The 26,840-nt window shown below is 44.3% G+C and overlaps 1 protein-coding gene across 2 annotated transcripts in view; it reads left to right on the forward strand.

Annotated features, from left to right (window-relative positions):
* jag2b (jagged canonical Notch ligand 2b) overlaps window positions 1–26,840 on the forward strand; it is a 231,095-nt gene that overhangs the window by 95,859 nt on the left and 108,396 nt on the right. For both annotated transcript variants that reach the window (XM_072568028.1, XM_072568029.1), the window contains exon 4: window positions 21,507–21,761. In XM_072568028.1, the coding sequence (XP_072424129.1) occupies window positions 21,507–21,761 (255 nt within the window). The remainder of the gene's footprint in view (window positions 1–21,506; window positions 21,762–26,840) is intronic.

The raw sequence follows: 26,840 nt of genomic DNA on the forward strand, positions 1-26,840 counted from the left end.
AGCGAGGGCATTCTGAAAGATAAGGCACTTAGGGCAATTTGAGCGTTGCGAAAGGTGAAAAGATTGTTTTATTCGTGAGTTCTATAACTTCTCAGTGGTGCTGATTCCTGGTGGCGGTATGCTTGCAGCTTTTTGGTAAGGCACACAGCCGCAACCCTCTCACCTTGGTATTTTGTCCAAAGTCACATGACACCAGGTTATAGTCCAACAGGTTTGTTTGAAATCACAAGCTTTCAGAGTGTTCCTGACCGAGGAGCAGCACTCCGAAAGCTTGTGATTTCAAATAAACCTGTTGGACTATAACCTGGTGTCGTGTGACTTTTGAGCTTGTCCATCACAGTCCAACACCTGCACCTCCACATCATGACCTTGTTATGATCTTAGTGCTACATCCAGTGACAGGAAGGCTCAGAGTTGACCACAACACTGCTCAACATAGACACATATGGTCTGTTAACACCCAAACCCCACAAGGTGAGCTATTTGACATGGGGAGTGAGGAGGTATTGGTGGTTTCGGTGAGCTTAAAATTGGACAACCAAGTGGGTGAGTTACATCCCAGGCTGCTGTGGGAAACAAGGGAGCAAATTACAGGGGCTCTGATCCAATTTTTAATTCCTCTCTGGCCACAAGAGGCGATATCAAAGGACTGGATAACCGCTAACCTGGTTCCCCTTTTCAAGAAGGGAGCTTGAGTTAAACCAAGGAATTACAGACAAATGACACTCACATCAGTGGTAGGGAAACTATTCGAGAAAATTCTGAAGCAGAGAATTAATCTCTGCTTAATTAGGGATGATTAGTATGGCTTTGTCTGAGGGAGGCGAAAGTGGGTACTGCAGATGCTGGCGATCAGAGTCAAGGTTAGAGTGGTGCTGGAAAAGCACAGCAGGTCAGACAGCATCCGAGGAGCAGGAAAATCAACGTTTCGGGCAAAAGCCCTTCATCAGGTTTCCAGCACCACTCTAATCTTGACTTTGTCTGAGGGAGGCCATGCCTAATGAATTTGTTTGAATTTTTTGAGTGGGGAGGTGTGGTGGTGATCCGGTGTGTAATTGAAGAAAGTGAGTTGATGTTTATATGGATTTCAGCAAAGCCTTTGTCAAGGTTCCAATACGGAGATTGATAGAGAAGGTAAAAGCTGCTGGAATCCAGTATAACCTTGCATACATAAACAATATCGAAGGTGTGGTGGGGATGGCGAGTACATTACGGATGACATTGAGAGTGGCCGGGTGGTTGATGGTGAGGCAGAAGGTGTTAGGTTACATGGGGATATAGGTGGATTGGTCAGATAGAATTTAATCCTGATAAATGTGAAGTGACAAGGAAGTACTCACTGAATAGCAGGATGCTAGGAAACTCAGAGGGATTTTGTGGAGCTTGTCCACCAATCCCTGAAGGTGGCAGGACAGGCTAACCCTTTTTTCAAAAAAAAAGGATGAGCATCTGAAATGTCATAACATTTGTGGGTATGGCCCAAGTGCTGGAAAGTAGGACTAGTGTAGATTCAGCATTTTTGTTGGTGTAGACTCGATGGGCTGAAGGGCCTTTTCTGTACTCTTCTGATTCTGAATTCAGTTATAATGATGATGTGTGTATGCTACCTAAGCTCGTTACTGTACTGGGGCCAGTCCGTTAACCAAGAGGTTATAAAGTGTACTCACTACTGCAGCACAGGGTGTTCACATATAATTCCTCTCGAACTGTGATTAGTATATTCCGTCTCCACAATGCCTGTGCCAAAACCTGGCCAGAGACTAAAGCATGAGCTTTTCATTCAACACACCTGGGAGCAACTCTTTACATTCAGGAAGAAAACAGCAGCAACAGGTGAACATCGGAGAGGGAAGAAACCTCCCAACCAAATTTGCTGGAACCACATGGGGCATTGCTGCCCCAAACACTCTGGACCTCTCTCTCTCTCTCCAATACAGAAATGTCACAGAGAAACTGAGTAGGGCTGGTAGCATCTGTGAAGAGAAAGCAGAGTTAATGTTTCTGGTCCAGTGACCCTTCAGCAGAACCTCTCTGGAGCTCACACTTGCTGTATTACACAATACAACATGGCACAATGCTCCTGTGTGGCGTGGGGCATCTCTTTGATGTTTCTTGTTCCGACACTCAGTGGAAAACACCAACGTCCACCAACCATGACTGGAACCTTCTTCTCAACAGCTCTCCACTGGCTTCCTGACCCAGCAAGTAACACCCATCCAACACATCCTTGCTGATTGGGACTGGGAGGTGTGCAGAATTCTGCATAGATGCTGAGAAGTTGTTTCCTCTTGTGAGAAAGTCTAAGATGAGAGGATATCATCTCAAAGTAAGGGATCACCTGATTAAGACAGATAATGTTGAATTTCTTCTCTCTGAGGGGAGTAAATCTGTGGAATTCTTTTCCACAGAAGGCTGTAAGGGCTGGGTTGTTAAGGATGATCAAGGTTGAGATGGACAAATTTTTAATTGGGAAGGAAATCTAGGTTTATGGGGATAAAGGCAGGAAAGTGGAATTGAGGGTTAGCAAATCAGCCATGTTCTCATTGGATGACAGAGCAGGCTTGATGGGCTGAATGGCCTACTGCTGCTCCTACCTGTTATGGTCTTGTGATTTGGTTTGATTTGATTTATCGTAGTCACATGTACCTAAGTACAGTGAAAAGCTTTGTTCTGTGAGCAGTACAGGCCAATCATAGCAAGTAAGGACATACTCTAAGTACCCTATGATCAGTGAGTCATACAGGTTACAACTGCACAGGATTAACAAGATCAACATTAACAAGATCAACATTATTTGAAATTAGAGAGGTACATTCATGAGTCTAATAACATCAGGGAAGAAGCTGTTCCTGGAACTGTTGGTTTGTGTGTTTAAGCTTTTGTATCTCCTGCCTGTCTGAGGAGGTTGTGGTAGTGTAATACTGGGGTGGGGTTTGATGATGTTTGTAGCGTTTCCACGGCAACGAGAAGTCTAGATGGAGTCCATGGATGGGAGGCTGGGATCTGCGATTGTCTGGGCTGTGTACACCACCTTCTGTAGGTGGGTGAAACCCATGCTGCATTTCACTTGGCTGCTCCTTGATGATCCGTTCAACCACCGACTGCCCACCTTTCATTTTGGGGCCCTGTTTTGGTGCAATATTCCTGGGCACAATCTTTTTGGATCAAGGACTGGGAAACAGTCACTAACAACTTCTTTGTGACAGACTCTCTATGTCAAATGGGAGGCTTTGAGCTGTTCTAGTGAGAGTGGGTCTTGCTGAATGGATTGAGGACAAGCCAGGACCCCTGTGCAGTGGCTCAGTCACATGGGTCTCTGTATAAGACCAGCCCGTGTACTTGTGTAGAGACACAGTGTTGTACTGAGGTCTCTCCCCTCCATAGACCCGAGTGATGGGACGAATCACTTTAAGGTCAGTAAACCGGAAGGCTGTGTTGCCACCTACTTGAGAAAGTGTGCTGGTTCTTGAGCTCCATGACTCCTGAGGTCGCTACAAAAGTTAATGATTCAATCAAAGTACACAGAGAACCCAATTTACCTATCTCTTGGAATCAGGTTAACAGAAAACACTGACCAGGTTCCCGAACTTGATATGAACGACTGTTCATTACAAGTAAATAAAACCTACCTGTAGGTAAACATAGAACAGTACAGCACAGTACAGGCCCTTCGGCCCTCAATGTTGTACCGGCCTTTTATCCTACTGTAAGATCAGCCTAACCTACACACCCTTGATTGTACTAACTTCCACGTGCTGATCCAGAAGTCACTTAAATGTCCCTAATGTCTCTGACTCTACTACAGCTGCTGGCAGTGCATTCCACACACCCACCACTCTCTGTGTAAAGAACATCCCTCTGACATCTCCCCAAAATCTTCCTCCAATCACCTTAAAATTATGCCCCCTCATGATAGACATTTCTGCCCTGGGAAAAAGTCTCTGGCTAGCCACTCTATGCTTCTCATCATCTTGTACACCTCTATCAAGTCAACTCTTATCCTCCTTCTCTCCAATGAAAAAAGCCATAGCTCCTCATCCTTTCTTCATAAGAGATGCCTTCCAGTCCAGGCAGCATCCTGGGAAATCTCCTCTGCACCCTCTCTAAAGCTCCCACATCCTTCCTATAATGAGGCGACTAGAATTCAACACAATATTCCAAGTGTGGTCTAACCAGGGCATTATGGTGCTGCAGCATAACCTCGTGGCTCTTAAACTCAATCCCCCTGCTAATGAAAGCCACACACCACACGTCTTCTTAACAACCCTATCAACTTGGGTGGCAACTTAGAGGGATCCATGGACATGGACCCCAAAATCTCTCTTCCTCTTCACTGCCAAGAATCCTGGCTTTAAACCTGGGTAATCTGCATTCAAATTTGACCTTTCAAAGTGAATGGCATCACACTTCTCCAGCTTCAAGTCCATCTACCACTTACCAGCCCAGTTCTGCATCCTGTCAATGTCGCGTTGCAACCTCCCACACTATCCACCACACCACCAACCTTCATGTCATCAGTAAACTTATTAACCCACCCGTCCTCTTCCTCTTCCCAGTCATTTATAAAGATCATGAAGAGCAGAGGTCCCAGAACCAATCCCTATGGAACACCACTGGTCACCAAGCTGGTCACTGGTCACTCTGACCATTCTCTTGTTCCTCACATAAGTGTAGAATGCCTTAGAGTTTTCCTTAATCCTACCCACTAAAGCTTTTTCATGTCCCCTTCTCACTCTCCTCAGTCCATTCATCAGTTCCTTCCTGGCTACCTTGTAACCCTCTAGACCCCTGTCTGATCCTTGCCTCCTCAACCTTAAGTAAGCTTCCTTCTTCCCCTTGATTAGATTTTCCACATTCCTTGTCTCTCAAGGTTCCTTCATCTTGCTATCCCTTCCTCGCCTCAGTTGGACAAACCTGTTCCAGGACAGTCAGCAAGTGCTTCCTCAACAACTTCCACATTTCTGTTGTGCATTTCCCTGAGAACATCTGTTCCCAATTTAGATGCCCTAGTTCCTGCCGAATAGCATTATACTTCCTCCTCTCCCAGTTGAGTACAGTCTGCTCCTATCCCTCTCCATGAGTATAGTAAAAGTCAGGGAGTTGTGATCACTCTCACCAAAATGCTCTCCCATGAGAGATCTGACTGCTGGCATAGTTCATTGCCAAGCACCAAATCCAATATGGCCTCCCCTGTAGCTGGCGTATCTACATATTGAGTCAGGGACCCTTCCTGGACACACCTGATAAAAACTGCTACATCCAAACTATATGAACTAAGTAGGTTCCAATCAATATTAGGGAAGTTAGAGTCACCCATAACAACAACCCTGTTACTTCTGCACCTTTCCAAAATCTGCCTCCCAATCTGCTCCTCTGTGCCTCTGTTGCTATTGCTGGGCCTGTATAAAACTCCCAATAAAGTGACTGCTCCTTTCCTGTTTCTGACTTCCCCTCATACTGACTCTGTAGACAAACCCTCCTCGACACACTCCCTTTCTGCAGCTGTGATACTATCCCTGGTTAGCAATGCCACTCACCCACCTCTTTTACCTCCTTCCCAATTCCTTTTCAAACATCTAAACCGTGGAAATCTGGAAAAAAAACATACAGGATATAGATAAATGTGAGATTCTAGGGCAAATCAGGGCGGGATTTACACACTTAATGGTTAGGTGCTGGGGAGTGTTGCTGAACCTTAGAATGCGGGTTCGTAGTTCATTGAAAGTGGAGTCGCAGGTAGGTAGGATAGTGAAGAAGACGTTTGGTATGCTTTCCTTTATTGGTCAGGGTATTGAATATAGGAGTTGGGAGGTCATGTTGTGCTGTAAAGGGCATTGGTTAGACCATTTTTAGAATACTTCATTCAGTTCTAGTCTCCCTGCAATTGGAAGGATGTAGTGAAACTTGACAGGGTTCAGAAAAGGTTTACACAGATGTTGCCAGGGTTGGAGGATTTGACCTATAGGGAGAGGCTGGATCGGGTGAGGCTGTACTCTTTGGAGCATCTGAGGCTGAGGGATAACTTTGTAGCGGTTTGTTAAACCACGAGGGGCATGGATAAGGAACAACGTTTTCACACACAGGGTGATGCGTGTATGGAATGAGCTGCCAGAGGACATGGCAGTGGCTGGTACAATTACAGCATTTAAAACATGTCTGGATGGGTATATGAATAGGAAGGGTGGGACTAGATTGGGTTGGGATATCTGGTTGGCGTGGACGGGTTGGGTCTGTTTCCATGCTGTATATCTCTATGAAAATGCTGAACCAGTTCTGATGAGAGGTCAGAGTTGAAAAGAATGGTGCTGGAATAGCACAGCCAGTCAGGCAGCATCCAAGGAGCAGGAGAGTCAATGTTTCAAGCCCTTCATCAGGAATGCTCTTCATTCATTCCTGATGAAGATAGTCAACTGCCCTGCTCGTCGGATGCTGCCTGACTGCCTGTGCTTTTCCAGCACCACACCTTTTGACTGATTTTCAGCATCTGCATTCCTCACTTTCTCCTCCCTGATGAGCGGTCACTCTATCTAAAACACTCCTCCTGTTTTTCTCAGTAGATGCTGCCTGACCTCAGTTGTTATTTCCAGCACTCTTTTCGTACTCCTTGAAACCTTCCACTTTGCTGTCACATGGGCCAACATGGTCACTTTCCTGTCTTGATTTTTCTCACAGCTCCCTATCAATTGCCTCAGTTCTCTACTCTGTTAAAACAGAGGGTCAAATAGCTCAGTTGGCAGGAAAGCTGGTTTGCCTTACAGCTGTGGTCACCTTGAAGGATTCTTCTTCTCCCCTTCAGGTTCAACCCCCCCCCACCACCAGAGTCCTCCCTCTTCCTGTGTCTTTCTCTGTCTCTGTCTCTCTCCCTCCCTCTGTGTCCATCTCTCTCCCTCCTCTGTCTCTTTCTCCCTCCCTCTCTGTCTCGGTCCCTCTCTCTCTCTGAGAGAGCAGCCTCTATTTTGTTAAAAGCTCTATGTTATTGTAAGCTGCAATTAATCAAATCTGAACTAACCTTTTGAAGCATTCCCTGAACCAGGTAGCTCAATTTATCATCTGCTTTACCTGGGTATACACGTGTACACACATATATACACACGCACACATACTACACTCTCTCTCTCTCTCTCTCTCTCTCTCACAGACAGACACACACAGACACACCTATTGTCCATGCTTGTACCATGCTTTCTCTTGGATACCTGCTTCAGCTTGACACCGTGATTACGCGCCCACCAAGCTAACAACACAATCAGAGCTTTCTGGGAGCCTTCAAGGTCGAGTAACTTGCTTATACTTGACAGTTTGTTTATCTGGAAGCGTGTGTGTAGATGGAACGTGCTAGCAGATGAGGTAGCAAGCAGAACTGGCTAGAGGACGATCTTAAACAATTCCTGAATGGTTATGGTTTCCACTTGAAGATTGGAACCTTCTGCTAACTGGAAGACAAACAAGTATTTTCTTCCTTTTTTTTTATCTCTACCCCCCCCCCACCCCCCAAAGAGGTTGAGCCTTGCCGGTAACAGTGGCTCAAACAATTGTACCTCAGAGAGGCTGGAATTTGGCAGTTTCTGTCTCACTCCATAGAGCTGAGGAAATATTCTGAGGGAGGGAGTTCTGCATTGAGATTGATGCTACCATTTATTTTTAGATTAGATTCTCTACAGGTATGGAAACAGGCCCTTCAGCCCAACAAGTCCACACCACCCCTCCGAAGAGAAACCCACCCGAACCCATTCCCCTACCCTATATTTACCCCTGACTAACGCACCTAACACTGTGGGCAATTTAGCATGGCCAATTCACCTGACCTGCACATCCCACGCAGACACAGGGAGAATGTGCAAACTTGACATAGACAGGTGGGAATCGAACCCAGGACCCTGGTGCTGTGAGGCAGCAGTGCTAACCGCTGGGCCACCGTGCTACCCTTTTGGATCAGACAGTAATCCAAGGCACCACCTCCCCCTTGGCTGGATGGAAGGATCCTGCTCTTCGGGAGAACAGGGAGGTATCCTAATGTCCTGACCAATATTTATCTCTCAGCCAGCAAAACACATGTTCTGATCCTTATCACATTGTTTTCTGTGCATTTCTTACATGGTAACAGTAACCTCCAGTACATAATCGGCTGTGGAGAGCATGAGGAGGTTCTGAGGTTGTGTAAACTGCAGTAGAAATAAGTCTTTCTTTGTTGAACTCTGTACTTCAATGAGTTAGTTGTCAGGAGATCTAATCCTAAACCACGGTTGAATCTGAATTGTGTTTATTCAGGTTGGGGGTTTGCCTTTTAGCATGAACTCTAGGTGTGGTAAGTCAGTCTTACAGAACAGGAAGATGTAAGGTTTGATGTCTGCCTGGCTCGTGCGTGGTTATCTGATTTGTTGCCAGGGAGTGAGTGCTGCAATTAGTCTCAATATCTCCAGGCTGGGGAGTGGCAATAATCCGCCATTGATTCTGCTTCTGGTGACTATCCAGGAACAGGTAGTTGAAAGTGTGTGCGTGCGTGTGTGTGTGTGTTCATGCACGCGCCAAGTCAACAGCGGGATCAGAATACTCTGTCGTGCCTCAAGGTGAAGCAGCTTGCTCACACTTGAAGAATGTTTACCTGGGGGTGTGCATGTCGTTCCAGCGTCAGTACAGTGGAAGGAGCTGTCAGTGATGCTTAGAGGAGTGTGTTAAACACACTTCCCAATCAGTGATGGTCTCTGGCATTTGGAGACAACAGTTTTGGTTACCTGCTGTCAACTATGAAGAAAAACAGTTGTTTCTTTTCCTTTTAAAAAGAAATTTTGGGTCCTGGCCAGTAACCAAGGGAATAGAAAGGAGTTCAAACCCTAAATAAGTGACATTTTGTGCACCATACAAATAAAATTCACAGCTAGGGTGGAGCTGACAAGCCTGTTAATTGCACTTGTCAGGGCAAGACCTTAATAGTTCTCCTGTGACTTGGCAGAACTGTTTTTTTAATCGAATAAACAGCACGTTAGGTGGAGATTAAACTGCACATTTTCACAGAGGGCGGCATCCAAGTGGTTGAATCCAAAAATGTGTTCCCTGGGAGTCCTGAACTAATCAGGATAATTGATACCCCATTTATACTGAAACTGCTAGAGAAACTGCTGTGATATACGCATGGTGTTGAGGCAGATCTCATGCAGTCTCTCGCCACAGAACGAGGCCATTCAGCCCATTTTTTTCCCCATTCATTCATGGGATATGAATGTCTCTGGCTAGGCCAGCATTTATTGCCCACCCTTGATGCCCAGAGGGCAGTTGAGAGTCAACCACATTGCTGTGGGTCTGGAGTCACATGTGGGACAGACCAGGTAAGGATGGCAGATTTCCCCCTCCCCGAAGGACCTTAGTGACTCAGACTGGTTTTTCCTAACAATCAACTGATTGCTATCATTAGAGTCTTAATTCAGATTTTATTTCAATTAAAGTTAAATTCCACCGTCTGCCATGGTGGGATTTGAACGCGCACATTATCTGGGTTTCTGAATTAACAGTCCAGTGATAATACCATCACATATGAGAGATATTCCAATAGCCCCAACACCCTAATCTTTCTTACCCTGTAGTTTTGCAACCAATTTTTTTTTCCAATACTTGTTCCATTTCATTTTGAAAATGCTCCCAAAAATAGCAAATGTTTGTATTTAAATTGTGCATTTAATGCACTGAAGTCCCAAGGTGCCTCACAGGAATGTTATCACTGAGTGTGAGTGTGTCACGAGTTGATATTTTCACTTTCAAGCAACACATTCTAAATCATCATCACTCAACATACTGTGGGCCCCATTATGCAGTGACCAACTCAGTTGCAAGGTAAAAGAACAGAACTGTTTAAAAACATCTTGTGATGTTTCAAATAAAAAGAAAAACTGCATTTCTGTAGTTCCCTCTAAATTGACCTGTTGTTAAAATGTTCAGTGAAGCACTTGGAACAGTAATGGAGCAGCAGGAAATGGCAGAAGAGTTGAGCAGAACTTTTCACAGTAGAAGACACCAGTAACATTCCACAATGTCCGAATAATCAAGGAGCAAAGGGAGAGAACAAAATAAATTCTCTTTCTTTACTTGGAGAGTAGTAGGGGTGTGGAACGCTCAGCCTGCAACAGTAGTAGAACTCACAAACTTTAAGGGCATTTAAATGGTCATTGGATAGACATATGGATGAGAATGGAATAGTGCAGGTTAGATGGGCTTCAGATTGGTTTCACAGGTCGATGCATCACCGAGGGATGAAGGGTCTGTACTGCGCTGTAATATTCTATGTTCTAACTACAAAACCTATCATTAAAGAAAATGTGCCAGGGATTGTAAAGGCTGATCTATTCCCTGGACGCGATGGGCTGTATCTTTTAGATGTTAAAAGAAGCAGCCACAGAGACAGTGGATGGAGTCATAGCAATCTTCCAGGATTTATATAGGTTCTGAAAAACCGCTGATGTAGTACTTTTATTTTAAAAAGGACGGACACAAAAAACAGGTAACTCTTGGCCAGTTATCAGGAAATATGTTATAAAGATTGTAAACATAAGCATTTAGAAATGCATAATATGATCACACAGAGACAATGTGGCTTCATGGAGGGGAAATCATGTCTGATAAATTTATCAGAATTCTTTGAGGAGTTAAGAAGTGGGATAGATCAAAGTGAAATCGTAAATGTAATATATTGGATTTTCAGAAGACATTCAATAAGTTCTCACACATTAGACTACTTAATAAAATACGAAGAGCCCATGGTGTTGGAGGTAGTATATTGGCATGGAGAGAGGATTAGCTTACTAATAGAAGACAGAGAGTTGGGATAAGGGAGGCATATTCAAGATGGCGACCTTAACTAGTGGAGTGCCTCAGGGATCAGTGCTGGGGTAACAGTTAATTGCCATATAGATTAATGACTTGGATCAGGAAAGTGAATGTTAATGGAGCCACATTTGCAATGGGAAGGCAAGTGGTCAGGATGACAAAAAAGCATCTGCACACTGGGTAAGTGAGTGGGCAAAAACTTGGCAATTGGAATCTACTGTGGGCAAATGTGAGGTTCTGCACTTTGGCAGGAAGAATAGAGGAGCTGAATATTATTTCAGTGCAGAAAACTACAGTACAGAGCAATTTGAAAGTCCAGATGCATAAATCCGATAAAGCTAGTGTATAAGTTCTGCCAGTAATAGGGAAGTTAAATAGAACATTGGCCTTCATTCCAAAGGGAATGGAGTATAAAATTAGGGAGGTCTTACTAAAACTATACAAATCGCTAGTCAGACCACAGACTGAATACCGTGAACAATTTTTGGGCCCTTCATCTAAGGAAAGACAGACCGACATTGAGGCAGTCCAGAGAAAGGTCTCTAGGCTGATCCTAGATATGGAGTGACTGACTTAGGAGAAGAGGTTGAATTCTCAGAAGCCTGTACTCATTGTAGTTTAGAAGAATTACAGGTGACCTCTTTGAAATAGACAGTGGTTCTTAGGGGACTTGACAGGGGAGATGTTAAGAAGTTGTTTACCCTTGTGAGAATGTCTGGGACCAGAGGGCGTCGCCTCAGAATAAGGGATTGCTTTTTTAAGACAGATGAAGAGGAATTTCTTCCCAGGGTGGTCAGTTTGTTGAATTCTTCACCACAGAGCACTGTTGACAATGACTCGTTCAGTATATCCAAGGCTGGGAGAGATGGATTTTTAAATCAGGAAGGGAATCAAGAGTTGTGGGGGAAAAGGCAAGAAAGTGAAGCTGAGGATTATTAAATCAGCCATTGAATACTGGAGCAGGCTTGATGGGCTGAATGTCATTGCGAGTGTGGTGCTGGAAAAGCACAGGAGGTCAGGTAGCATCCAAGGAACAGGAGAATCGACGTTTCAGGCATAAGCCCTTCATCAGGAATGAGGCTTGTCTTGATGGGCTGAATGGCCTACTTCTACTGCTGTGTATTATCGTGTTCTGAGGTATAGTCACTGTTGTCAGCAACATAATCATAACATTGGATTGGATTGGATTGGATTGGATACTCCTGTTAAGGTTCTACTGATGCCTCATCCCAAAGAAGTATTGTTGCTCTTTATAAGTTAACAGGGGGAGTGAAACAATAGAAAATATCCCCAGTTCAGTTTGGGAGCCGGACTGACTGGTTATTTTGAACAATGTGATACTAATGTTTTCAGATGCTTTCAACATGAAGATTCTGATAGATGCAGTATAGCATGAGCTGTAGCTGATGTAATCTCTTCAATTTGAATTAAATTTTGGAAGGATTGATGGTGTTTTTTACTCACCTTCTTGATTTTGTTTTAGTCCTTATCCTCAATTGTTGTGTAATATGCTACTGTAGCATGGTTACACTGTTGATACAATCTAGTACATATAACAGTATAGCACAGGAACAAGCCCTTTGGTCTATCATGTCTGTGCTGGCCATGATGTTATTGTAAACTAATCCTATCTGCCTGCTCATGGCCCATATCCCTCTAATCCCTGCCTGTTCCTCTCTCTGTCTAAATGCCTCTTAAAGGTTGCTACAGTATTTGCTTCTATCACTCCCCTGGCAGTGTGTTCCAGGCACCTAACACCTTTTATGTAAAGTACCCTTTCACTTTCATATTTGACAATTACATCCTGGGGAAAAAAAGACTCTAACTATCCACCCGATCCATGCCTCTCGTAATTTTATACACTTCAAGAACATAGAACAATGCAGCGCAGAACAGGCCCTTCGGCCCTCGATGTTGCGCCGACCTGTGAACTATTCTCAGCTTGCCCCTCCTACACGATCCCAAAATCATCCATGTGCTTATCTAAGGATTGTTTAAATCTCCCTAATGTGGCTGAGTTGACTACATTGGCAGGTAGGGCATTCCACGCCCTTACCACTCTCTGAGTAAAGAACCTGCCTCTGACATCTGTCTTAAATCTATCACCCCTCAATTTATAGCTATGCCCCCTCGTACAAGCTGACATTATCATCCAGGTTGCCTCCTCAGTCTCCGACACTCTAGTGAAAACAATCCAAGTTTGTCTAACCCCTCCTTATAACTAATACACTCCAATCCAGGCAACATCCTGGTAAACTTCTTCTGCACCCTCTCCAAAGCCTCCACATCCTTCCTGTAGTATGATGACCAGAATTGCACAAGACACTCCAAATGTGGCCTAATCAAAGTCTTCTACAGCTGCAACATCACTTTACCAACTCAGCACCCCAGCAGATGAAGGTAAGCGTGCTGTATGCCTTCGTTACCACCTTATCCACTTGTGTTGCCACTTTGACGGATTTAAGGATTTGCATCCCAAGATCCCACTGGATATCAATACTCCCAAGAATCCTGCCATTTACTATATCTTTCCCAACATGCGTCACCTCACACTTATCCTGATTAAGTTTCATTTGTCATTACTCCATCCAGCTTTCCAACTGATCTATATCCTGCTGTGTCCTTACCAACTTTCCTCATTACCTACGTCTCCTCCAATTTTCATGTCGTCTGAAAACATAATAATCAGACTACCTACACTTTCATACAAATCACTATTTTCATTTTGCATTTTAAAACTTCAAAGATAAAACCCTTCAGGCCTGAAGTACTCCCAATAATCTGCCATTTTAATTCCTGCATTCACAATGGTATCTGCCCATGTAAACATGTCACACAGTAATTACAGTCTCCCAGCAGTGGGGGCACTCCATCATCACTATTTCAGTGTCACTATAGTGAATGTTGTTCCTTTGGTTAAGCAGGGTAACAATGATAATCCTGAAAATTATAGGCTTTACATCAATGGTAGGGAAATTACTGGAGAAGATTCCGAGGGACAGGATTTACTCACATTTGATAACGAATGGGCTTATTTGTGATAGTCAGCATGACTGTGTGCAGGGAAGGTCTTATCTCAGAAATCTGAGCAAGTGACAAGGATGATTGATGAGGGTAGGGCAGTGGATGTTGTCTATATGGACTCTACTAAAGCATTTGATAAGGTCTCTCATGGGAAGATGGTCCAGAAGACTAAGTCACTTGGGATCCATGGTGAGTTGGTAAGTTGGATATAAAACTGGCTTGGTCATAGAAGACGGAGTGTAGTTATGGAGGGGTGTTTTTCTGACTGGTGGTCTGCAAACAGAGGTGTTCCACAAGCATCATTGCTGGGACCTCTCAGTGTATATGTGTGATTCAGAGGTGTCGGTGTTGGACAAGGGTGGACAAAATTAAAACTCACACCAGGTTATAGTTCATCAAGAGGCAGCACCTTGAAAGCTAGTGCTTCCAAATAAACCTGTTGGACTGTAATCTGGTGTTATGTGATTTTTAACTTTATATATATATATATAATATATATATATTAAAAAATAAGTGACCTTGGAATAGTGATGTTGGAGTTAGTGAGTTTTGAGAAGATTTGTAGCTCAGGTTGAGGATTTGGATGTAGGTTTGCTCGCTGAGCTGAAAGGTTAATTTCCAGACGTTTCATTACCTTACTAGGTAATATCTTCAGTGGACCTCATGCAAAGCAATGCTGAAAATTCCTGCTTTCTATTTATATGTTTGGGTTTCTTTGAGTTGGTGATGTTATTTCCTGTGGTGAAGTCACTTCCTGTTCCTTTTCTCAGGTGGTGGTAGATGGGGTCTAACTCGATGTGTTTGTTGATAGAGTTCCAGTTGGAATGTCATGCTTCTGGGAATTCTTGTGCACGTCTTTGTTTGGCTTGTCCTGGGATGGATGTGTTGTCCCAATCGAAGTGGTGTCCTTCCTCATCCGTATGTAAAGATACTAGTGAGAGAGGGTCATGTCTTTTTGTGGCTAGTTGGTGTTCATGTATCCTGGTGGCTAGTTTTCTGCCTGTTTGTCCAATGTAGTGTTTGTTACAGTTCTTGCACAGTATTTTGTAAATGACATTAGTTTTGCTCATTGTCTATTAGTGTGTTGGTGGGTTTGTGGGCTACCATGATGCCAAGGGGTCTGAGTAGTTGATGGGGTCTGATGTTGGAGTGCCCCCACTGCTGGGAGACTGTAATTACTGTGTGACATGTTTACATGGGCAGATACCATTGTGAATGCAGGAATTAAAATGGCAGATTATTGGGAGTACTTCAGGCCTGAAGGGTTTTATCTTTGAAATTTTAAAATGCAAATATTAATGTATATTTCTATAAAAATTAGAATATTTTGTGAGAAGAATTGTTGATTTTTAATAAATTAAGCTGGAGTATGTTTTTTTATAAGAAAAGTGTGAATAATGTTGGCTGGCTTTACCTGAGCGAGAACTGGCAATAGGCCTGTGGGGTTAAATTCCTTTCTAGTCTTTAATTTCGACTTGTATTAGACTCCACTGCCACATATACTAGCTGCCAGATAACTCATCCAAATGACCAAATTACTATTTAATACTGGATCACCTTTTGCTGTTAGAAAGGAATAACCATAATATTTGGGCTTTTCAAAAAAAAACTTGGATTGATATTCATAATCTGATTCACTTATTTGTCCTGGAATAGAAGAAAGCCATTCGGCCCATTAAGTTTGTGCTGGATCTTTGAACGAATTCTCCAGATCTTCCTGTTCCTTTTTGTTTTCTCATCCTGCCCATAACCCTGGACAGGCTCTTTTCAAGTTCATGCAATTCCAGTTGAACAGTTATAATGTATGGGTGGCACGGTGGTTAGCACTGCTGCCTCATAGCAGCAGAGACCCGGGTTCAATTCCCGCCTCAGGCGACTGACTGTGTGGAGTTTGCACGTTCTCCCCTTGTCTGCGTGGGTTTCCTCCGGGTGCTCTGGTTTCCTCCCACAGTCCAAAGATGTGCAGGTTAGGGTGAATTGGCCATGTTAAATTGCCCGTAGTGTTAGGTGAAGGGGTAAGTGTAGGGGAATCAGTCTGGGTGGACTTGTTGGGCCGAAGGGCCTGTTTCCACACTGTAACTAATCTAATCTAAGAAAAATTTTCATCTGTTGTGCATTTGGGTTTCTCATCAATTCCCCTTTTTTAGTTCTTTGCCAGTTATCTTCATTTGGGAAGTGCATGAAGATCTTTTGGCGGGTATGGGGAAGTCCACTGCATAAGAAAGGTGTGTGTGGGACAAATGGCCTCCTCCCAAACATTACTGTGTTGTGTCTGATCCTCAAGCAGTGTTGCAATGTTGACCTGTTGTGACCAGGGCTGGGTCCGATGTAGTCAATACTTGATCACCGAAACCATGTTGACTTTGTGCTAAATGCCAGCTGGGTAGTGGAACAGTTCTGCCTTTTGATTCCATTTTCCCTAACCAAACATAGAGCTAACGTTAGTAAACTTACTGCCCATCTGATGTCAGCTGTTTCTGCACCAGCTTAGCACCCGAACTGGGCTGGTTTGTATGAAGGAGAGAAAACTTGAATTTCTCATAGCGCCTACCAAAATCCCTCATCCTAAAACACTTCAGCCAATCAAGTCACTGTAATTTACAAAATATGGTAGGCAAATGATGCACAGCAAGCTTCCACAAAGAACAACTTGAGTGGTTGGCATGTGGAACCAGGTACCTTTGGAATACAAATCTTATAAAAACATTAAGGGGAAGCTGCTTAGAGAAACAACTGGATGTTGATGCTGATTGGATGGGCTCATAAGGAAATTTACCTTTTCCTGTGATAGGTCCCATGCTGCCAATAGCCAGTTAATCTGTTTATGCTCTAGCCTACAGGGGAGATATCTCTTCCTCGTTCGAAATATTAGTACGGAATATTTCACAACCCATCTGAGAGAGCAGAGAGATCTTCAATTTAATGTCTCATGTAGAAGCTGCATGCATTGACAGTGCAGCACTCCCTCAGTACCGCGCTGCAACCGTTGACCCGGAGTCTCTGGTCAGGCTTGAACCTGGAACCTTCTGACCTAAAGTGACAGTACAACCCTGTTGAGCCAAAGTTAAATATTGGAGACGGTATTGGTGACCCAGCAGTATGTGAATAATAGCAAACGCTCACCCCTTTGTCAACATGTTAATCTACGCAGCCTCAGCAGCGTGGGAAGTGGGAGACTAGGGGAAGGAATGCGGAAACTCTGTGCGTATTTCAATGTCTGCTCTATCTAAAACACAGCCCAGTATAAGTACGTGTGTGTTTCAGTTAGTCTCTCGTGCTGGATGGGTGTGGTGAGCCCAACAGTCTTGAGAAAATAGCTAGACCTGAGATTTGTTTTGTTTCAGAATTCCTTAGTATTTCCGTTCTGGCTGAAAAAAGAACTCCGAGCAGAACTTCCTGCAACGTTTGTGGGGAAACTCAAAAACAATGTGCAGTTATCAAACGGTGCAGGCCTCAGCTACTCCCTTCATCTTTGAAAGGTGAATGTTAACAGTCTTGGATATTGATAGCTGAGATGATGAGCTGAATCGGCATCTTGATTTGTTTTTTCTCTCTCTTTCCTGGTTTTTATTGAATAGTTAATTCCTCCTTCTGGGGTGCTGCCCCAGACCTCACCTGGTCCTGCACTCAAGTGCTCATGAACCAGTGTTGCTGATGGACTGTTGAGGACACGATGGTCTATTCTAATCCTCTTCATGTTCCATGCACAGATGTGTGCATGACCAGGTCATCTGACCACCATCTTAAAAACGTGGATTTTCCCCGTTCCCTTCTCACCCTGAGGCTCCTCCACAAAAGTATTGAGAATAACTAATTCAATACAGGATCAATATTGGAGGTGGGATGAATCTCCCGTTTCTCTCTTACTCAGCTAATGATTATTAAACCATGAGGCAGCCTCTTCCAAGTGTCTGAAACAAAACATAGAACGTCTTGGCTTCTCTCTGTCCACTCGGTTTCCTATTGATTTAAGTAGAATTTCAGATCGCCGTGGAGTAATGGGATCGGAACGGACGTTCTACCATCGTCTTGGATCCAAGTCTTTGAAAGTTGTTATGGTCCAGTTTTCTCAAGAAAGTTAGACATATTGGCATTTGGAAATTTTGCCTGGTGCCTTGGAGCTTATACTGACGAAAGAATCTTCGGAGAGAGACTCTCAATTTCTGCTTTATCTTCCTGAACTAGCTACTGAGATTTGATTGATTTATTACTGTACCTAGGTACAGTGAAAAGTTTCGTTTTGCATGCAGTACAAGCAGATTATGCCATATAAAATGCATTCGGGTAACAGAAAAGAACAAGGAAAACACTGCTACGGCAGCAGAGAAGGAGCACAAAGAGCGAGATCAACATTACATTTGAAATTTGAGAGATCCATTCAGGAGTCTAATAAACAGCAGGAAAGAAGCTGTTCCCGAATCTGTTAGTCTGTGTGCTTCAGCTTTTGTAATAGGCCTGTCAAACAAAGGCAACCATTAGTCTAGGAGAAAGTGAGGACTATAGATGCTGGAGATGAGAGTCAAAAAGTGTGGTGCTGGAAAAGCACAGTCGGTCAGGCTGCTACCGAGAAGCAGCAGAGTCGACGTTTCCACCATAAGCTCTTCATCGGGAATGATCACCTGATGAAAAGCTTTTGTTTGAAACATTGCTACCGAGGAGCAGGAGAGGCAATGTTTCAGACAGAAGCTTTTCATCAGGTGATCATTCCCGATGAAGACCTTATGGTGGAAACATCGACTCTGCTGCTCCTCGGTAACAGCCTGACCAACTGTGCTTTTCCAGCACCACACCTTTTGAACCATTAACATAGGGCCACCTTGGTTTTTTAAAACCAGATTTTCCAATAACTAAGGACCATAAATCCCATTTTTAAAATCCCCTTGAAAGCTTTGTTTGTCTTTTCTCCAGAGTCATTGATTTTTTTGTAAAATGCAGGTGACTCACTGCACATGTTAAGCTGCGGACTTCTTTCTTTGATAAAACTACATGGTTTTCAGTTCTGAAAATGTCCAAACTGGTCTGCATCTTCAAATGTTTCACACAATCCTTTAGTGTAAGCACATATTCCCAACAGTTGGTTGTTAGATGAGGAACAATGGAGTGTAAACACTGGCATGGACCTATCTGGTGGAGCTGAATGGTCTCTTTCTGTGCTGTAAAGGCTTTGTGATTCCTTGCCACTATGGCTTATTCCAAAGTGGATATAGCCAATAATGTACTTATCTCTAATCACTGTCATGTAGGAAATGTAGCAGCTAATTTGTGGGAACTTGCATTGTGCAATGTAATAATGTACAAAAGTTTGTGATAATGTTTGACGGTTAATTATCCACTGAGCGGACTTTCCAGACATAGTTTAAATAGTCCCGTGGGGATCTGTAGATATGCAGAGAAAGCAGATCGATGGGGTTAGAATGACATCAACTAAGAGAAAGAGCCCTCTATCCGCCATGACGAGGGCCTCCAAGCCCTCTGTTTCTTCCTCTCCTGGTGTCCTCACTGATGCTCTCATTTGTTTGGCTGAACTGGTCCTAACCCTTAACAATTTCTCCTTTGAATCCTCCCACTTCCTCCAGACCAAAGGGGTAGTCATGGGCATTCATGGGCCCCAGCTGTGCCTGTCTCCTTGTCAGTTGCGTGGAACAGTCCATCTTCTGTAGTTAAAATAGAATAGAAAGCACATAGAATCCCTACAGTATGGAAACAGGCCCTTCGGCCCAACAAGCACACACCAACCTTCCAGAGAGTAATCCACCCAGACTCATTCCCCTACCCTGTTACTTTACATTTACCACTGACTAATGCACTTAACATATACATCCCTGAACACTATGGGCAATTTAGCATTGCAAGTTCACCTAACCTGCACATATTTGGCTTGTGGGAGGAAACCGGAGAACCCAGAGGAAACCCACACAGACTTGGGGAGAATGTGCAAACTCCACACAGACAGTCGCCTGAGGCTGGAATCAAACCTGGGACCCTGGTGCTATGAGGCAGTAGTGCCAACCACTGAGCCACCGTGCCCACATGTTACACCAGCACCATTCCCCACCTTATCCTCCACTACATCAATGATGTATCGGTGTCATCTCGTGCTCCCACAAGGAAGTTGAACAGTTCATCAACTTCACCAACACATTCCACCTCAACCTTAAGTTCACCTGGACTCCTCCCTCCCCTCTCTGGACCTCTCCATCTCCATCAGTGGTGACCAACTCAATACTGACATCGTCTACAATCCACAGCTACCTGGACTACACCTCCTCCCACTCTGCCTCCTGTAAAAGTGCTATCCCTTATTCCCAATTCCTTCGCCTCCACCGCATCGGCTCCCAGGAGGACCAATTCCACCAAAGAACACATCAGATGGCCTCCTTCTTCAAAGAGTGCCATTTCCCCTCTCACATGGTTGATGATGCCTTCCAGTGCATTTCATCCATGTCCCACGCCTCTGCCCTTGAACCCCACCCTCCAACCGCAACAAGGACAGAACCCCCCTGGTCCTCACCTTCCACCCCACCACCCTCTGTATATATCGCATCATCTGCCGACATTTCCACAAATGGACCCCACCACCACACATATATTTCCCACCCCACCCCTTTCTGCGACCAGTAAAGACTATTCCCTCTGCGACTCTCTTGTTAGGTCCATGCCCCCCACCCTCCCCTCCCAGCACCTTCCCCTGCCACCGCAGGAATTGCAAAACCTGTGCTCACACTCCGCCCCCCTCACCTCCAAGGCCCCGAAGGAGCCTTCTACATCCATCAGAGATTTACCTGCACTTCCACACATGTCACTTACTGTAACCATTGCTCTCGATGCAGTCTCCTCTACATTGGGGAGACAGGACACCTTCTTGAAGATTGTTTCAGAGAACATCTCCATGACACCCACACCTTCCAAATCCCACTGCCCCATGGCTGACCACTTCAACTTTCCCCCCTCGCTTCTCCATCTCCATACCCTCAGCACCCGACACCTGGACGAAGAATGGGACTCTCCAACCCCAGGGCATCAATGTAGATTTCACCAGATTCCTCACCGCCCCTCCCCCATCCTTTCCCAGATCCAACCTTCCAACCTGCCCAGCTTCCTTCCCACCTATCTACTTCACCTTCCTCTCTGACCTATCACCATTACCCCCACCTCCATCTACCTATCGCACTCTCAGCTCTCTCCCCCAACCCCAGCTCACAGCCTCATTCCTGATGAAGAGCTTTTGCTGGAAATGTCGACTCTCCTGCTCCTCGGCTGCTGCCTGACCTCCTGTGCTTTCCAACACCGCGCTCTCGACTTAGAATAGATGTCAGCCTGATCTAACTGAGGAATTGACTGGCCTCCTCCTGCTCCCATAGAGGAGCTGGGGACATAGGGAGGCTGCTGTTGGGAGTCATTACCCTTTGGAGGGTAAGAACATTCTCAAACAGGCAGATGTTTCTATGCCATAGTGTGACCTGTTGGTGACAGATCATGTCAGGAATAGTTTAATAATGTGAATGTAGGTGAGCTCACAGTTAACAGTGTTCATATTAAATGCAATTGGCTTGAGTGTTAATACCCACTTATCCCTTGACCATATTTATGGGATATAACTGCATTGTCCATTCTACATTTAAGATAAACTGAGTGGATTTGGTTTTTTCCTTTTTCTCTTTGTTTAGACGAAGGGCAACTGATTGAGCGAGCTGCTCACACAGGAATGATCAACCCAGGGAGTCAGTGGATGACCCTGCAGCACCACGGAGCCGTGGCTCATTTTGAATACAGCATCCGTGTGAAGTGTGAGGAATATTACTATGGCACTGCCTGCAACAAACTCTGCCGGCCCCGTGATGATGTGTTTGGTCACTTTGTTTGTGACCAGAATGGGAACAAACTGTGTATGGAAGGCTGGATGGGGAACGAATGTACTAAAGGTAAGGGGTCTGCTGTTATACAAACTGGACTCTCAACTCACATTGGTGGGATCCATCCATTTACAATTCAGGGCCTAGGAAAGGATGCAGGGCTGACACCAGGGGAGGGAGATGGTGAAGTAAACTCACTGCAAAACCTAGAGTTCTTCTTAAAGTCAGACCAGCTTAAAAGGGAGGAGCAAGTTACTGTAGATGCTGGAACCTGTACTAAAAACAGCAAATGCTGGAGAACACAGCAAGTCAGATGGCATGCATGGAGAGAGAGCAAGCTAATGGTTTGAGTCTGGAAGACTGTTCATCAAAGTTTATTCATTTAGCTTTGCATGGTAGCTCAGTGGTTAGCACTGTTGCCTCACAGCACCAGGGACCCGGGTTCAATTCCTGCCTCAGGCAACTGACTGTGTGGAGTTTGCACATTCTCCCCGTGTCTGTGTTGGTTTCCTCTGGGTGCTCCTGTTTCCTCCCACAGTCCAAAGATATGCACACCAGGTGAATTGGCCATGCTAAATTGCCCGTAGTGTAGGTGCATTAGTCAGGGGTAAATTTAGGGGAATGGGTCTGGATGGGATGCTCTTCGGAGGGTCGGTGTGGACTTGTTGGGCCGAAGGGCCTGTTTCAACACTGTAGGGAATCTTAAACAAAAAAGACTCATCTAGACTCGAAACATGAGCTTGCTCTCTGTCCGTAGATACTGTCTGATCCACTGTGATCTCCAAGTTTACGGGGAGGTCAAGCAGAGGTATTCAAAATGAGGAATTTTATTTGGGCTGAGGAAGGAGGAACTCTGTGTTCTGGCAGAAGAGTTGATCATCAGAATGTAGCTTTAAGACAATTGATGAAAGAACAAAGGTATGATTAGAATGTTTTGACTACAGCTTGCATTTATGTGGTTTTCTTTAAGACAATAAAATACTCCAAAGTGCTTCACGTGAGTGTTAGCAAATAAGGCAATGAGCCACATGAGGAGCTATTAATGCAGCTTGTCAAAGTCTAGATCGTAGTAATAGATTTTAAAGCACATCTTTAGGCAGAAGGAAAGTTAGGTTTGAGTTTGGGGGTTAGGGGGTTAGTAATCAGAGTCATGGATGCCAAAATTGGAAGAATGAAGTTAATTCCATCATTTACAGGGTGGAGGAGTTCCTGTCTGATGTGGAATGCACTGCCTAACAGGAATGCAAGCAGATTGGGTAGAAACTTGCAGAAAGGGTAAATACTTGAAAAGGAAAACATTAGCCATACTTTGGGGAAGAGCAGGAGAGACCAGAGCAAACCAGCAATTTCCCAAACCCATTAGCAGCATGATAGACTAAGTGGCCTGCTTTTGTGCTGCAAGTCTTCATAACTTGTTTATATTGCTGGGTTCCATTCAAATAAATATTGCATATCTTGGTCACAGGCTGTTACATTACTTAAGCTGGCAACTCATCTTCAACACTGTAGGAAGCCAGCACCATTGTGGAACAGAACCAACATTTTATAATTTCAAATCTGATCTCTTGCCAACGTTGTGTTTGCTAATCACTGGTGTCATGAGGGTTGCACTTGGCATCGAAGGTGATTTTTGGCTGTAACTCAAGCTGTTCTTCATAAAAATATTGGAATGCGCTGGACCAACCAACATTGAGCTCCCTCCAGTTCACCTCTCTTCCAGTAGTCTGGCGTAGTATTGGATCATGGATTTTAAATAAAATACTGACAAAGTATCACAAAAAAATAGTTAACAAAACTGAAGCTTATAGAATAAAGTCATTGGGCAAAAATTTTGTTAAAGAACAGAAAATAGTGAGTCATGGTAAATTGTAGTTAAAAATCACACAACACCAGGTTATAATAGTCCAGCAGGTTTATTTGTAAGCACTAGCTTTCGGAGTGCTGTTCCTTCATCAGGGAGCTAGTGACCTGACAAAGGAGCAGTGCTCCAAAAGCTAGTGCTTACAAATGAACCTGCCAGACTATAACTTGGTATTGTGTGATTTTTTAACTTTGTCCACACCAGCCCAACACCGGCACCTCCACATCGTGGTAAATGGTGGGTGGCAGACTGTATTGTTTGCCATGGGGCATTGATACGATCCCTGCTTTTGTTTATTTTATGGAAAGTTAAAGACTTGAGTATTAGAATAAAGAGTAAAATTTCAAAGTGTTTTGATGATCCCACATGTGAGGGAATGGTGAACAGCAAAGTGAGTGCAACAGAATGTAGCCTAGCAAAATGGGCAGACAGATAGCAGATGGAATTTAATACAGAGCAGTGTGAGGTGATGCATTTTGGAAGGAGGGCTAGTGAGAGACTGTGTGGACTGAATCGTACAGTTCCAGAGTGTGGCAAGGCAGCAGGAACTTGTGGTTCAGGCCCTCTGATCTTCGAGGATTATAAGGCACATTGAGACAATAACAAATATGAGATCTTGGGCCTCAAAGGCATTAAATACAATAATAAGGAAGTTTTGCTGAACTCTAGTCACGGCGCTGAAGTTTTCTAGAGTATTGCATCTAATTCTGGTCACCGCACTTTGGAACAATGTTAAAGTTCTCGAAGGTTGAGAGGAGATTTGCCAGACTGATTTCAGAAATGGGGTTGGAGTGAGTTTGGTTTTACTTTTACTTGCAAGGTTAGGTTGGCAAAATAAAGGAGAGTTAAGGAAGAATTGATATGAGGTATGACTGTGACAGGCTTGGATAGTAGAGAGAAAAAACCTTTTTGGATGATGTTGAAGGGGCTTGGGGACATTGGCTTTTATAGAACCCTCGTATGACACTGTACAGAAGATGCCAATCAAGTCTGCACTGACAAAAACTCAATTGTCACTAATCCCATTTTCCCACACTAGGCCCATAACCTTGAATGTTAAGAAATTTCAAGTACCCATCCAAGTACTCTTTAGGACAAATGCTAGGACAAATGTTCGGCATGACATCGTGGGCCGAAGGGCCTGTTCTGTGCTGTATTGTTCTAAAGGTTTCCCACCTCACCTTTTCTCCCAGACAGTGCATTCTATTCTGGATTGGAATTGTTACCTCTGCGTTCTGCCCACAGATGCTCCCAGACCAGCTGAGCTTCCCCAGTAATTTCTGTTTTTGTTTCAGATCTCCAGTTCTTTGTTTTATTTTAGTACATTCCAGATTCCTACCAGCCTCTGGGTGGTATGTTTTCCTCCTCAAGTCCCCTTTAACCCTCCTGCCTTGCACCTCAAAATTGTGCTCCCTTCTTAATAACCTTTCAGCCAGGAGGGATAGCTGCCTTCATTCACCCTATTCATGTACCTTGCAATCTTATCCATCTCTATCAGGACCCTCTCAGCCTTCTCTGCTCCAAAGGAAACAACCCAAGCTTATCCAGTCTTTCTTCATAGCTAGACTGCTCCATCCCAGACAACATCCTGGTGAATCTCTTCTTCACGCTCTCCTGTGCAATCACGTCCTTCCTATAGTGTGGTGCACACAGTACTGAGCCATGTCCTCACCAAAGTTCTCTACAGCTCCAACGGAACGTCCTTGCTGTTATAATGTGTGCCTCAACTGATGAAGACAAGCGTCCCATATGCCTTCTTTATGACCCTATTAGCCTGCTCTACTGCCTTCAGGAATCTGTGGACAAGATCCCTGTGTTCCTCTGAGATTCCTGGTGTCCTGCATTCATTGAGTACTCCCTTGTCTAGTTCCTTCTTCCAAACTGCATCACTTTCCAGGGTTAAACTCCATCTGCCACTGATCTTCCCCTGATTTTCCCATTTGACCAATCCATTTATATCCTCCAGTAACCTAACACACTCAACCACAAGCTTTACTTATCACACACCTCCACCAAACCCTACCCGCCAACATTCTTATCCCCATCATTTATGACTATCGCAAACAATAAAAAACAAGGCACTGATCCCTGTGGTACATCACTGCACACTGGGTTCCAGTAACACTAACAGCCCTCTTATCGTCATTCTCTGTCTCCTGTTACTGTCCATTTTGGATCCAACTTGCCAAGTTATCCTGGTCTAAAGCTTTTACCTTCTCCATCAGTTTCCCACTTGAGGCCTTGTGAAAGGCCTTTGCTGAAATCCATATAAACCACATCAGCTGCACTACACCCGTCTATTTACTTGGTCACTTGCTCGGAAAATTAAACTAAATTCACCAGCCATGACCTCCCCTTGACAAAGCCAACCTAACTACCCCTGATCAAATCATGCCCCCCTAAATGGAGATTAACTCTGTCCTTCGCTATTTTCTCCAATACTTTCCCTACCACTGATGTGAGCCTCCCTGGTCTGTAATCCCCTGGACTGCCTCTACCACCCTTCTTGTAAAGTGGAACCCCATTAGTTGTCTTCCTGTCCTCTGGCCAGAGAGGAATCAGAGTGAGAGCTGCTATAATTTCCTTTCCCATCTCCCACAGCAACGTGAGATACAACTCATCTGGTCCTGGGGATGGTCGACTTTTAAACCCACCAAAACCTCCAACATCATCTCCTCACTCCCTCCGTCAAACTGCTCAAAAACCTCACAGTCCCTCCTCCTGAATTCTGTACCTACATTCTCCTTCTCCAAAGCTGTTTTGGCAAGGATGCCAAGAAATATGATTTGCTTTTAGACAATGAGTGATAATGACTGGGAATTCACTGCTCACAGAAATGGTGATCAATGGTTTTGAAAGGATAAAGGATGGGCACTTTATAAATATAATTTGTTGGGCTGTGAGGCTGGAGTGTGGAATAGTAATGACTAGATTGCTGTATAGATTTGATGGACCAACTAGCCTCTTTCTGTATGTAACATCTGTGACTCTTAACACAGTTATTCACTCGTTGGGAAGAGTCCATCTCTCCGCAACATATCCAGGTATCTGGTCCAAAACACCCAGTGCCCCAAGCCACTGATCCTGTCTCACATTGTTCCACTCTATCCATTGCTGATGGAGAGGCACGAACTGTCAGCTTAACCTGTTAGCGTGCCTGCAGAATGATCGCCCAGGTTGGTTAGCGGGTCACCTGGTTGATATCTTGTGGACAAAGGCATTGGCCTCTCCACGGGGATGTGATCAAAATAATTTGACGTCTCAATGAAATGACTCCTTCAGAATTT

Source organism: Chiloscyllium punctatum, chromosome 4, assembly GCF_047496795.1.
Source record: "Chiloscyllium punctatum isolate Juve2018m chromosome 4, sChiPun1.3, whole genome shotgun sequence".
NCBI lineage: Eukaryota > Metazoa > Chordata > Chondrichthyes > Orectolobiformes > Hemiscylliidae > Chiloscyllium > Chiloscyllium punctatum.